We start from the raw sequence: 16947 nt of genomic DNA on the forward strand, positions 1-16947 counted from the left end.
TTTGAAGAAACGTCACATATTATATATAAACAAAAACAAACGTGACGCAAACGCTTCTTCATAGAGATTAGAGTGAATGTGATGGATAGTTCTTCTTCCTGGACTCAGAGCAGATGAAGGTGAAGAGTGTGAAATGTGGCGGAGGAAGAGGCGTGGTCTTCCGCCTTAGTCCCTGCAGCAGCAGCAGTAGCAGCAACAGCTGTCTCTGTGTCTCTGTCTCTCTGTGTCTCTGTCTCTGTGTCTCTGTGTGTTACAGGTTGATGTGTGGTGTGATGACTGTTGATGTTTGAGTGTGTGACAGAGGAGTGGGAGCTTCTGGAAGCTTCCATGTTGAAATGTGGTCACTTAAGTGAGAGAAAAAGAGGAAATGTGTGAGTGTTTTATATCGTAGCTGGAGGACAACACACCGAGGTACGTGCCCCTCTGATCTAATGTATATCACGTCTATAAAAAAGTGTTTGTTTTCAGCTTCATTCTCTCTGTCAGTGATGTTTTTGAAGTTGTTCGAACTTTTCCATTGATTATTTATCGTGTTACCAAGTTTGAACTGAGTCATTAAGTCGAAGCCTTGTGATTATTAATGTCTATAATAATAATCTGTGGTGAGATAAGATCTCAGCTGAGGAAGTAAGTCATCAGCTTTATTTGAAGGACTTTTAACAGTCACTGGCCCCGTTTCTCTCTTCAAAACAAACATTTGAGTTTGCTCTTCATAAAATACTTTTTTTTTTAATTTAACTAAGAACATGACTAAAACACTTCCAACCATGAGTTTGCTATTTAGCCTTATGTTATTAGTCTTTAAATAGTAACTTTCCACATTAAAGTAACTGACAAAGGTTTCAACATACTCATAATAGCATTATATACATAATACTAAAGTTTACAGTTCAACAATAATCCATAAAGTAATTTAGAAATATCATCCCAAGCCTGTGATGGATTATTATGTCATCTATCATTTTCACATTTTATGAAATTGTACATTTTACTTTCTAAAATATCTGTGTAGTCTGTGGTGCAGATGGTTCCTCAGAGTTGTAGCCCATTTGTTCCCAATTTAGTTGGTTGATCTCCTCTACATTGGCACCAGATAGTGGTACAAACTTTCATGTTTTATGTGTATATAGCTATATATAGTTTAAAAAGCCATTTATTAGCATCTAATGTAAAGGACTTTGTTGGAACTTGTCACTTTTCTGGAGTTTATCTGCTATAACTGTTCAGTGGATTTTATTATCTTTGCACAGAGCTGAGCTGTAATAGTTTGTGAGATTTTAGTAAGAGAGGACTTGGTGTGGGATCAGACACTGCTCCAGCGATCGATAGAGCTGATGACAGGAGGATCTAAGTGACCTGGAGTTAAATGTTTTCCTTTCACAAAGTCAGTAAAAGGTCTGTCTTGCAGGTGAGATGAGGGACCGACTGTATGAGCTGCAGAATTTCACTCTGCAACCTGTAGAGGAGACGCACAGTCCTGAGGAGAACTACAACCACCCCCCTGATGACGAGGAGCTCCTGGAGCAGCAGGCCATCGTGTTTGATGGAGAAGACCTGATAGAAAGCATGCACAGGGAGGTGCAGACCATGAGGAAGAATATTCAGCAGCTCCGGACGGACGTCAAGCGTCTCGGGAAGCAGAACAGCAGGTTCCTCACGTCTGTCAGGAGGATAAGCAGCATCAAGCGGGACTCCAACGCTCTGGGGCGAGACATCAAGGTCAGAGGTGAGGCCATTTATGCACGGTTGGAGCAGATGGGGAAGCTGTGTAAGCACCTGGATGAGGAGCAGGGGCCGACCTCCGCTACTGCTCGCATGGTGCGCTCACAGTATGTATCGCTGACCAACACCTTCCACAACGCCATATCTGAGTACAACGAAGCCGAGATGGCCCAGAGGGAGAACTGCAAAACACGCATCCAGAGGCAAGCCGAGATCATGGGCAAGGAGGTGAGCAGGGAGCAGATAGACGAGATGATCGAGACGGGCAAGTGGAACGTCTTCTCCGATAATCTCCTCCTTGAAGGAAAGACTGCAAGGTCGGCTCTCAGTGAGATTGAGACCCGGCACAAGGAGCTTCTGGAGCTGGAGGGCCGCATCAGGGACATTCATGAGCTTTTCTCTCAGATGGCCATGCTGGTGGAGGAGCAGGGCTGCATGCTGGACAACATAGAGGCAAACGTCAGTGCTACTGAGGACTACGTCACCAAGGCTTCAGCTCAGGTCAAGAAGGCTGTGAGATACAAGAAAAACAATCCGTGCAAGAAAATCTTTTGCTGTTGCTTCCCTTGCTGCAACTAATCGGCAGATCAGCTCTGTTTTTCTTCTTTTTTGTGCTTTAATTTGTGGATTTATTTAAAACTTAAGTGCATAACTTTTAAATATTAACAAATGTATGTAACCACTAAGCTGATCAGCGCCACATGACTCACTGTTTTTCTCAGCACAGCAGTGTTTAGATCTTGTGTCGCCCGTTGACAATAAGCCGCCATGCACAGAAAGTGATTCGTTTAACGTCAAGACAGATGGAGACAGCAACATTGCGCTAGTAAAGTAAGACACTTGTCCCTTAGGCCAGTTGTCCTGGTGTCCTCCTTCACAACATCCACAGCAAACAAATAATGTTGCACTTGTTTCTGTTCACAAAGACCAAACAGAGGTTGAATGATACCATCATTAAGTAAAATCTCCAAATGTTATGCACTGCAGCTTTAACTGTAATGAATCAATGACTCTACTCGTCTCTTTACCGAGCCAGTTTCAAACCACAAGTTCATATGCAAACACAGTGTTTCGTTAGATAAGGGTGTTACATTTCCTGATTGTTACTGAGAACAGCTTAGACATGTCAGGTCTTACTGCCGTGTCTTTGGTTCATAGCGACAGTGTAATTACTGTAATGCACAACTAACTGCTTTTTCTTATTCACTTTCACATTTCTAACTTGTTTTATAACCCTATGAAAGTCGTGTTAAGTATGATTTACACGCCTTTTAAATGCTTTTTTTTTTTAAAGTGGCACACTGTGGTCGTCAGTGTGAACCTGGAGCAGAAAGTACGGCCTATTTCTCGTTACGGCCGTTGCCTCACACTTCTTTAGAAATGCATTTAGGACAAAACAGACACAACCTCTGATTGTGGTTAACCTGTTGTGTGTAGTTACCACCACCTACAGACAGGATCTTAAGTTAGCTTAGCGCTCAGTGATAAAACTGTCTGAGCTTCAGTCGTCCTTGTTTCCCCATCACGTTGGTGCTATAGGGCCTGTTAGGTTTTCTCTGATATTTACAAATGCATACATGTGTTTTCATTTAGGGAGAGTAACGACAACAGAGAGGATGACAAACTGATCAGGTCAGATGACTTTCTGTTTGCACAGCGGGCCTATCCCTCAGCCCTGTTAATGAGAGTAAAACTGAAATGATTGTATATGACTGTGTCTCTTACACCCACTAGGGGAATCCCATTCAGTATGAAAATGAGACCCTCTCATATGTGTGAGCATCGTACTGTACGCAGCACACACACACCACAGTCTCTTCTTCTGTGTTGAAATGGGTGCGCAATGACTGCACTTCCTCTCTTGTGTGTGTGAGGGGAAAAAATGTACCAACAGCATGACTGGCTTTATTTGCACTGTGGTTTAATTGGTTTACTCAGTCAGACCCGTTCTCCCATTGTTGTGTTGATCTTGTCTTTGGATCATTGTCGTCATGAGTCTGTGTGATGTGATGTGTGCTCACAGCAACCAGGATGGCCGAGTGGTTAAGGCGTTGGACTTAAGATCCAATGGACAATAGTCCTCGTGGGTTCGAACCCCACTCCTGGTAGGAAATGGAAGTTTTAAAATCAGAATATTTGTAGTACATGAAAACCCATTGGGAATATTTGAAAGCTGTTGTTGTGTGCTCCCATGTTGGGTATTTCCTCTATTAACTTAATTGTGGTGGATCTGTTTGGACCTTGCCAGCATCCTGTTCCATGTTCGTACTTCATCAAAGCGTAAATGTCATTTTCGGGACCTGCCCATTTCCCCCAAATGTCTTGCACCACAATTCTCTATCACTTTATTCGAACACATCTGGAAACATATATGCAGTTTTAAATAACCAATGTTAAGCCAAAAAAACAGCCTTTGGAGGTATAGTGTCAAGTATTTAGTGTGACCTCCCCTTTCATTTTAACAACAGCTCTTAAATTTCTAGAGCAGTGGGCAGCAATTGGTGACTCGTGGGCTAAAACTGGCCTGCCAGCATCAGTATCTGGCCGGGCAGATGATTTAACAAATCTGACACAAAAAAACTACAATTTCATATCGAATTCAGAGCTTTTATTCTGAAAAAAATATGGACCGCTTCAAATAGATTCTGTTGCTAGAATTGACAGGTAACCTAAACTAAATGTTTGGTTTGGAAAATAAAAGAAGATACAATGTTGTGGCCCAAATATTCAATTGCTTACAAATAAAAACTGGCCTTTTTTCTACTATTTCATGTTGAGAAATATCTTCATTGAAAAAGACAAAGCTTATTAGTTCATTCCAATCCAAATGCCAATGATCACAGAATTTGACAGACATAAAAATGATAAACTCGGTGATGCCCTGAGACTTTTGCACCAAATTAGAAATATTAATGTCAATGCTACTATTTCTGTCATTTTTATGTTATTTCTACCACTCTTACGTTTTTTTTCCCCTTGAACATGTGACCTAGTTTTGTTCTATAATAAGACGAAACAAAGCCACATATGATTCATCACAGTGAAGGAACAGTAGAACATTTCATCCTGTCATGTCAGGACCTCTTTTTTTAATTTGATGATCTGGTGCCACCTAGTTGTAGAAGACGGGACCATTCATCTTTTTTTAATCTTACCATTGAAATGAAGCAGTCATGTCTCTGTTTACAGTAACTGGACAGTGATTTTGTAAACCAGTAGTGCCCACAAAGAGGCCTGGAATTAAGAGTATTTTTAGTAACTTTAGCATTATTATTGTTATTATTATTATCATCTACATGGAGTCTTACGTTTTAAAAAAAGGTATGGGCAGTTTTGGATTAAGATACATTTTTTACCTTGCAAGGTCGGGCAGTTTACGGACACTGTGCAGCAATGTAGAGGTTTGTGTTGTTGCATATTATATATATATACTGTATATCCAACTATGAAATTAAAAGGATGTGATGTGTTTGTGCTTATTTGCACCTCATTCTCTTGTCGCATGGTCCATTAACCTGATGAAATGTTGATCCTCTTCAATTGAATGTTCTTACATTATCCCCTTGTATTCATCTGTTGTTGTAACCCAGCCAACGAGGGAACCAATTACAGTAAATGAAAGGATACAAATAAAACGTGCAAACCAAGTCAAACAAATGAAGCTGGCATAATATTGTGAAAACACATATACACACACACTTCATTCAGCAGGATTTTGGACAACATACTATACTATGACTTTTTTGAATGATTTTGGACGACATACTATATTATGACTTTTTGACTGATTTTGGACGACATACTAACCTATGACTTTTTGTGACTGATTTTGGACGACATACTAACCTATGACTTTTTGTGACTGATTTTGGACGACATACTAACCTATGACTTTTTGTGACTGATTTTGGACGACATACTAACCTAAGACTTTTTTGGACTGATTTTGGACGACATACTAACCTATGACTTTTTGGACTGATATTGGACGACATACTATACTATGACTTTTTGGACTGATATTGGACGACATACTAACCTATGACGTTTTTGACCGATTTTGGACGACATACTATACTATGACTTTTTTAAACCGATTTTGGACGACATACTAACCTATGACGTTTTTGACTGATTTTGGACGACATACTATACTATGACTTTTTTGACTGATTTTGGACGACATACTAACCTATGACTTTTTGACAGATTTTAGACGACATACTAACCTATGACTTTTTGACTGATTTTGGACGACAGACTTTACTATGACTTTTTTGACTGATTTTGGACGACATACTAACCTATGACGTTTTTGACTGATTTTGGACGACATACTAACCTATGACTTTTTTGACCGATTTTGGACGACATACTAACCTATGACGTTTTTGACTGATTTTGGACGACATACTATACTATGACTTTTTTGACCGATTTTGGACGACATACTAACCTATGACTTTTTGGACTGATTTTGGACGACATACTATACTATCACTTTTTTGACTGATTTTGGACGACATACTATACTATGACTTTTTTCACTGATTTTGGACGACATACTAACCTATGACGTTTTTGACCAATTTTGGACGACATACTATACTATGACTTTTTGGACTGATTTTGGACGACATACTAACCTATGACTTTTTGGACTGATTTTGGACGACATACTATACTATGACTTTTTGGACTGATTTTGGACGACATACTATACTATGACTTTTTTGACTGATTTTGGACGACATACTAACCTATGACGTTTTTGACTGATTTTGGACGACATACTAACCTATGACTTTTTTGACTGATTTTGGACGACATACTAACCTATGACGTTTTTGACTGATTTTGGACGACATACTAACCTATGACACTTTTGACTGATTTTGGACGACATACTATCCTATGACTTTTTGGACTGATTTTGGACGACATACTAACCAATGACGTTTTGGACCGATTTTGGACGACATACTATACTATGACTTTTTGGACTGATTTTGGACGACATACTAACCTATGACTTTTTTGACAGATTTTGGACGACATACTAACCTATGACTTTTTGGACTGATTTTGGACGACATACTAACCTATGACTTTTTTGACAGATTTTGGACGACATACTAACCTATGACTTTTTGGACTGATTTTGGACGACATACTAACCTATGACTTTTTTGACTGATTTTGGACGACATACTATACTATGACTTTTTGGACTGATTTTGGACGACATACTATACTATGACTTTTTTGACAGATTTTAGACGACATACTAACCTATGACTTTTTGACTGATTTTGGACGACATACTATACTATGACTTTTTTGACTGATTTTGGACGACATACTAACCTATGACGTTTTTGACTGATTTTGGACGACATACTAACCTATGACTTTTTTGACCGATTTTGGACGACATACTAACCTATGACGTTTTTGACTGATTTTGGACGACATACTATACTATGACTTTTTTGACCGATTTTGGACGACATACTAACCTATGACTTTTTGGACTGATTTTGGACGACATACTATACTATGACTTTTTTGACCGATTTTGGACGACATACTAACCTATGACATCTTTGACTGATTTTGGACGACATACTATCCTATGACTTTTTGGACTGATTTTGGACGACATACTAACCAATGACGTTTTGGACCGATTTTGGACGACATACTATACTATGACTTTTTGGACTGATTTTGGACGACATACTAACCTATGACTTTTTTGACAGATTTTGGACGACATACTAACCTATGACTTTTTTGACAGATTTTGGACGACATACTAACCTATGACTTTTTGGACTGATTTTGGACGACATACTAACCTATGACTTTTTTGACTGATTTTGGACGACATACTATACTATGACTTTTTGACTGATTTTGGACGACATACTATACTATGACTTTTTTGACTGATTTTGGACGACATACTAACCTATGACGTTTTTGACTGATTTTGGACGACATACTAACCTATGACTTTTTTGACTGATTTTGGACGACATACTAACCTATGACTTTTTGGACTGATTTTGGACGACATACTATAGTATGACTTTTTGGACTGATTTTGGACGACATACTAACCTATGACTTTTTGGACTGATTTTGGACGACATACTATACTATGACTTTTTGGACTGATTTTGGACAACATACTAACCTATGACGTTTTTGACTGATTTTGGACGACATACTAACCTATGACTTTTTTGACTGATTTTGGACGACATTCTAACCTATGACGTTTTTGACTGATTTTGGACGACATACTAACCTATGACGTTTTTGACTGATTTTGGACGACATACTAACCTATGACATCTTTGACTGATTTTGGACGACATACAAACCTAGGACTTTTTGGACTGATTTTGGAAGACATACTATACTATGACGTTTTTGACTGATTTTGGACGACCTACTGACCTATAACATTTTACCTGACTTTTGAGACCAGATAGTGTTTTTTTCAGTTGGCTGTGTGGTTTGTGACGCTCCTGTTACAATACTGGTCTCTACGGAACACTGGTTCGAATCCCATCAGTGACTAATACCTGAGAAGTTTTTGACTGATTTTGGACGACATACTAACCTATGACATTTTACGTGACTTTTGAGACCAAACAGCGGTTTTTTCAGTTGGCTGTGTGGTTTGTGACGCTCCTGTTACAATACTGGTCTCTACGGAACACTGGTTTGAATCCCATCAGTGACAAATACCTGAGAAGTTTTTGACTGATTTTGGACGACATACTAACCTATGACATTTTATGTGACTTTTGAGACCAAACAGCGTTTTTTTCAGTTGGCTGTGTGGTTTGTGACGCTCCTGTTACAATACTGGTCTCTACGGAACACTGGTTCGAATCCCATCAGTGACAAATACCTGAGACGTTTTTGGATGACATGCTAACCTATGACTTTTTTGAATGTTGTTGGACGACATACTAACATATGACTTTTTGGACTGATTTTGGACGACATACTAACCTATGACTTTTTGGACTGATTATGGACGACATACTAACCTATGACTTTTTTGACCGCTTTTGGACGACATACTATACTATGACTTTTTTGACCGATTTTGGACGACATACTATACTATGACTTTTTGGACTGATTTTGGACGACATACTAACCTATGACTTTTTGGACTGATTATGGACGACATACTTACCTATGACTTTTTGGACCGATTTTGGACGACATACTATACTATGACTTTTCTGACCGATTTTGGACGACATACTATACTATGACTTTTTGGACTGATTTTGGACGACATACTAACCTATGACTTTTTTGACAGATTTTGGACGACATACTAACCTATGACTTTTTGACTGATTTTGGATGACATACTATACTATGACTTTTTTGACTGATTTTGGACGACATACTAACCTATGACTTTTTGACAGATTTTAGACGACATACTAACCTATGACTTTTTGACTGATTTTGGACGACAGACTTTACTATGACTTTTTTGACTGATTTTGGACGACATACTAACCTATGACGTTTTTGACTGATTTTGGACGACATACTAACCTATGACTTTTTGGACTGATTTTGGACGACATAGTAACCTATGACTTTTTGGACTGATTTTGGACGACATACTATATTATGACTTTTTGGACTGATTTTGGACGACATACTAACCTATGACGTTTTTGACTGATTTTGGACGACATACTAACCTATGACTTTTTTGACTGATTTTGGACGACATACTAACCTATGACGTTTTACACAACTTTTGAGACCAACCAGTGTTTTTTTCAGTTGGCTGTGTGGTTTGTGACGCTCCTGTTACAATACTGGTCTCTACGGAACACTGGTTCGAATCCCATCAGTGACTAATACCTGAGACGTTTTTGGATGACATGCTAACCTATGACTTTTTTGAATGTTGTTGGACGACATACTAACATATGACTTTTTTGAATGTTGTTGGACGACATACTTACATATGACTTTTTGGACTGATTTTCGACGACATACTAACCTATGACTTTTTGGACTGATTATGGACGACATACTAACCTATGACTTTTTTGATCGATTTTGGACGACATACTATACTATGACTTTTTGGACTGATTTTGGACGACATAATAACCTATGACTTTTTGGACTGATTATGGACGACATACTAACCTATGACTTTTTTGACCGATTTTGGACGACATACTATACTATGACTTTTCTGACCGATTTTGGACGACATACTATACTATGACTTTTTGGACTGATTTTGGACGACATACTAACCTATGACTTTTTTGACAGATTTTGGACGACATACTAACCTATGACTTTTTGACTGATTTTGGACGACATACTATACTATGACTTTTTTGACTGATTTTGGACGACATACTATACTATGACGTTTTTGAATGATTTTGGACGACATACTATACTATGACGTTTTTTGACCGATTATGGACGACATACTAACCTTTGACATTTTGGACTGATTTTGGACGACATACTATACTATGACTTTTTGGACTGATTTTGGACGACATACTATACTATGACTGTTTTGACTGATTTTGGACGACTTACTAACTTATGACTTTTTTGACTGATTTTGGACGACAAACTAACCTATGACGTTTTTGACTGATTTTGGACGACATACTATACTATGACTTTTTTGACTGATTTTGGACGACATACTAACCTATGACGTTTTTGACCGATTTTGGACGACATACTAACCTATGACTTTTTGGACTGATTTTGGACGACATACTAACCTATGACGTTTTTGACCGATTTTGGACAACATACTATACTATGACGTTTTTTGACTGATTTTGGACGACATACTAACCTATGACGTTTTTGACCGATTTTGGACGACATACTAACATATGACTTTTTTGAATGTTGTTGGACGACATACTAACATATGACTTTTTGGACTGATTTTCGACGACATACTAACCTATGACTTTTTGGACTGATTATGGACGACATACTAACCTATGACTTTTTGGACTGATTATGGACGACATACTAACCTATGACTTTTTGGACTGATTTTGGACGACATACTAACCTATGACTTTTTTGATCGATTTTGGACGACATACTATACTATGACTTTTTGGACTGATTTTGGACGACGTACTAACCTATGACTTTTTGGACTGATTATGGACGACATACTAACCTATGACTTTTTTGACCGATTTTGGACGACATACTATACTATGACTTTTCTGACCGATTTTGGACGACATACTATACTATGACTTTTTGGACTGATTTTGGACGACATACTAACCTATGACTTTTTTGACAGATTTTGGACGACATACTAACCTATGACTTTTTGACTGATTTTGGACGACATACTATACTATGACTTTTTTGACTGATTTTGGACGACATACTATACTATGACGTTTTTGAATGATTTTGGACGACATACTATACTATGACGTTTTTTGACCGATTTTGGACGACATACTAACCTTTGACATTTTGGACTGATTTTGGACGACATACTATACTATGACTTTTTGGACTGATTTTGGACAACATACTAACCTATGACTTTTTGGACTGATTTTGGACGACAAAGTAACCTATGACTTTTTGGACTGATTTTGGACGACATACTAACCTTTGACATTTTGGACTGATTTTGGACGACATACTATACTATGACTTTTTGGACTGATTTTGGACGACATACTATACTATGACTGTTTTGACTGATTTTGGACGACTTACTAACTTATGACTTTTTTGACTGATTTTGGACGACAAACTAACCTATGACGTTTTTGACTGATTTTGGACGACATACTATACTATGACTTTTTTGACTGATTTTGGACGACATACTAACCTATGACGTTTTTGACCGATTTTGGACGACATACTAACCTATGACTTTTTGGACTGATTTTGGACGACATACTAACCTATGACGTTTTTGACCGATTTTGGACAACATACTATACTATGACGTTTTTTGACTGATTTTGGACGACATACTAACCTATGACGTTTTTGACCGATTTTGGACGACATACTAACATATGACTTTTTTGAATGTTGTTGGACGACATACTAACATATGACTTTTTGGACTGATTTTCGACGACATACTAACCTATGACTTTTTGGACTGATTATGGACGACATACTAACCTATGACTTTTTGGACTGATTATGGACGACATACTAACCTATGACTTTTTGGACTGATTTTGGACGACATACTAACCTATGACTTTTTTGATCGATTTTGGACGACATACTATACTATGACTTTTTGGACTGATTTTGGACGACGTACTAACCTATGACTTTTTGGACTGATTATGGACGACATACTAACCTATGACTTTTTTGACCGATTTTGGACGACATACTATACTATGACTTTTCTGACCGATTTTGGACGACATACTATACTATGACTTTTTGGACTGATTTTGGACGACATACTAACCTATGACTTTTTTGACAGATTTTGGACGACATACTAACCTATGACTTTTTGACTGATTTTGGACGACATACTATACTATGACTTTTTTGACTGATTTTGGACGACATACTATACTATGACGTTTTTGAATGATTTTGGACGACATACTATACTATGACGTTTTTTGACCGATTTTGGACGACATACTAACCTTTGACATTTTGGACTGATTTTGGACGACATACTATACTATGACTTTTTGGACTGATTTTGGACGACATACTATACTATGACTGTTTTGACTGATTTTGGACGACTTACTAACTTATGACTTTTTTGACTGATTTTGGACGACAAACTAACCTATGACGTTTTTGACTGATTTTGGACGACATACTATACTATGACTTTTTTGACTGATTTTGGACGACATACTAACCTATGACGTTTTTGACCGATTTTGGACGACATACTAACCTATGACTTTTTGGACTGATTTTGGACGACATACTAACCTATGACGTTTTTGACCGATTTTGGACAACATACTATGCTATGACGTTTTTTGACTGATTTTGGACGACATACTAACCTATGACGTTTTTGACCGATTTTGGACGACATACTAACATATGACTTTTTTGAATGTTGTTGGACGACATACTAACATATGACTTTTTGGACTGATTTTCGACGACATACTAACCTATGACTTTTTGGACTGATTATGGACGACATACTAACCTATGACTTTTTGGACTGATTATGGACGACATACTAACCTATGACTTTTTGGACTGATTTTGGACGACATACTAACCTATGACTTTTTTGATCGATTTTGGACGACATACTATACTATGACTTTTTGGACTGATTTTGGACGACGTACTAACCTATGACTTTTTGGACTGATTATGGACGACATACTAACCTATGACTTTTTTGACCGATTTTGGACGACATACTATACTATGACTTTTCTGACCGATTTTGGACGACATACTATACTATGACTTTTTGGACTGATTTTGGACGACATACTAACCTATGACTTTTTTGACAGATTTTGGACGACATACTAACCTATGACTTTTTGACTGATTTTGGACGACATACTATACTATGACTTTTTTGACTGATTTTGGACGACATACTATACTATGACGTTTTTGAATGATTTTGGACGACATACTATACTATGACGTTTTTTGACCGATTTTGGACGACATACTAACCTTTGACATTTTGGACTGATTTTGGACGACATACTATACTATGACTTTTTGGACTGATTTTGGACAACATACTAACCTATGACTTTTTGGACTGATTTTGGACGACAAAGTAACCTATGACTTTTTGGACTGATTTTGGATGACATACTATACTATGACTTTTTGGACTGATTTTGGACGACATACTAACCTATGACGTTTTTGACTGATTTTGGACGACATACTAACCTATGACTTTTTTGACTGATTTTGGACGACATACTAACCTATGACGTTTTACGCAACTTTTGAGACCAAACAGTGTTTTTTTCAGTTGGCTGTGTGGTTTGTGACGCTCCTGTTACAATACTGGTCTCTACGGAACACTGGTTCGAATCCCATCAGTGACTAATACCTGAGACGTTTTTGGATGACATGCTAACCTATGACTTTTTTGAATGTTGTTGGACGACATACTAACATATGACTTTTTTGAATGTTGTTGGACGACATACTGACATATGACTTTTTGGACTGATTTTCGACGACATACTAACCTATGACTTTTTGGACTGATTATGGACGACATACTAACCTATGACTTTTTTGATCGATTTTGGACGACATACTATACTATGACTTTTTGGACTGATTTTGGACGACATACTAACCTATGACTTTTTGGACTGATTATGGACGACATACTAACCTATGACTTTTTTGACCGATTTTGGACGACATACTATACTATGACTTTTCTGACCGATTTTGGACGACATACTATACTATGACTTTTTGGACTGATTTTGGACGACATACTAACCTATGACTTTTTTGACAGATTTTGGACGACATACTAACCTATGACTTTTTGACTGATTTTGGACGACATACTATACTATGACTTTTTTGACTGATTTTGGACGACATACTATACTATGACGTTTTTGAATGATTTTGGACGACATACTATACTATGACGTTTTTTGACCGATTTTGGACGACATACTAACCTTTGACATTTTGGACTGATTTTGGACGACATACTATACTATGACTTTTTGGACTGATTTTGGACGACATACTATACTATGACTGTTTTGACTGATTTTGGACAACTTACTAACTTATGACTTTTTTGACTGATTTTGGACGACAAACTAACCTATGACGTTTTTGACTGTTTTTGTACGACATACTATACTATGACTTTTTTGACTGATTTTGGACGACATACTAACCTATGACGTTTTTGACTGATTTTGGACGACATACTAACCTATGACTTTTTGGACTGATTTTGGACGACAAACTAACCTATGACGTTTTTGACCGATTTTGGACGACATACTAACATATGACTTTTTTGAATGTTGTTGGACGACATACTAACATATGACTTTTTGGACTGATTTTCGACGACATACTAACCTATGACTTTTTGGACTGATTATGGACGACATACTATACTATGACTTTTTTGACCGATTTTGGACGACATACTATACTATGACTTTTTGGACTGATTTTGGACGACAAACTAACCTATGACGTTTTTGACTGATTTTGGACGACATACTAACCTATGACTTTTTGACCGATTTTGGACGACATACTATACTATGACGTTTTTTGACTGATTTTGGACGACATACTATACTATGACTTTTTGGACTGATTTTGGACGACATACTAACCTATGACTTTTTTGACAGATTTTGGACGACATACTATACTATGACTTTTTGGACTGATTTTGGACGACATACTAACCTATGACTTTTTTGACAGATTTTGGACGACATACTATACTATGACTTTTTGGACTGATTTTGGACGACATACTATACTATGACTTTTTGGACTGATTTTGGACAACATACTAACCTATGACGTTTTTGACCGATTTTGGACGACATACTAACATATGACTTTTTTGAATGTTGTTGGACGACATACTAACATATGACTTTTTGGACTGATTTTCGACGACATACTAACCTATGACTTTTTGGACTGATTATGGACGACATACAATACTATGACTTTTTTGACCGATTTTGGACGACATACTAAGCTATGACTTTTTTGACAGATTTTGGACGACATACTAACCTATGACTTTTTGACTGATTTTGGACGACATACTATACTATGACTTTTTTGACTGATTTTGGACGACATACTATACTATGACGTTTTTGAATGATTTTGGACGACATACTATACTATGACGTTTTTTGACCGATTTTGGACGACATACTAACCTTTGACATTTTGGACTGATTTTGGACGACATACTATACTATGACTTTTTGGACTGATTTTGGACGACATACTATACTATGACTGTTTTGACTGATTTTGGACAACTTACTAACTTATGACTTTTTTGACTGATTTTGGACGACAAACTAACCTATGACGTTTTTGACTGATTTTGGACGACATACTATACTATGACTTTTTTGACTGATTTTGGACGACATACTAACCTATGACGTTTTTGACTGATTTTGGACGACATACTATACTATGACTTTTTGGACTGATTTTGGACGACATACTATACTATGACTTTTTGGACTGATTTTGGACGACATACTAACCTATGACTTTTTTGACAGATTTTGGACGACATACTATACTATGACTTTTTGGACTGATTTTGGACGACATACTAACCTATGACTTTTTTGACAGATTTTGGACGACATACTATACTATGACTTTTTGGACTGATTTTGGACGACATACTATACTATGACTTTTTGGACTGATTTTGGACGACATACTAACCTATGACGTTTTTGACCGATTTTGGACGACATACTAACATATGACTTTTTTGAATGTTGTTGGACGACATACTAACATATGACTTTTTGGACTGATTTTCGACGACATACTAACCTATGACTTTTTGGACTGATTATGGACGACATACAATACTATGACTTTTTTGACCGATTTTGGACGACATACTATACTATGACTTTTTTTGACTGATTTTGGACGACATACTAACCTATGATGTTTTTGACAGATTTTGGACGACATACTATACTATGACGTTTTGGAATGATTTTGGACGACATACTATACTATGACTTTTTTGACTGATTTTGGACGACATACTAACCTACGACTTTTTGGACTGATTTTGGACGACATACGAACCTATGACGTTTTTGACCGATTTTGGACGACATACTATAGTATGACTTTTTTGACAGTTTACGGATTACATGCTATACTATGACTTTTTTTTACCGATTTTGGACGACATGCTAAACTATGACGTTTAGTGTAATTTTGGACGACATATTATACTATGACGTTTTTGGGTGATTCTGGATGACATACTTTGGCATACTATGACATCTTTTGGAGATTTTGGACGACATACTATACTACAACATCTTAGTGTCCTTTTGGACAACATTTTTGTAATCCAGCCAATGTGGGTATCAATTACAGTAAATTAATACAAATAAA

General features: G+C 37.2%; 1 protein-coding gene and 1 non-coding gene across 2 annotated transcripts; both read left to right on the top strand.

Moving 5' to 3' along the window:
- Positions 1 to 161: 161 nt before the first annotated feature.
- Positions 162 to 5212, top strand: stx11a (syntaxin 11a). Its single transcript, XM_058614576.1, has 2 exons — positions 162 to 411; positions 1409 to 5212. The coding sequence occupies exon 2, from the start codon at positions 1414 to 1416 to the stop codon at positions 2299 to 2301; it is 888 nt and encodes a 295-aa protein (XP_058470559.1). The 5' UTR covers positions 162 to 411; positions 1409 to 1413; the 3' UTR covers positions 2302 to 5212.
- Positions 3748 to 3830, top strand: trnal-uaa (transfer RNA leucine (anticodon UAA)). The gene has a single exon. It is a non-coding gene; the product is annotated as a tRNA-Leu (tRNA).
- Positions 5213 to 16947: the final 11735 nt, after the last annotated feature.

Source organism: Solea solea, chromosome 18 (assembly GCF_958295425.1).
Source record: "Solea solea chromosome 18, fSolSol10.1, whole genome shotgun sequence".
NCBI classification, from domain to species: Eukaryota; Metazoa; Chordata; class Actinopteri; order Pleuronectiformes; family Soleidae; genus Solea; species Solea solea.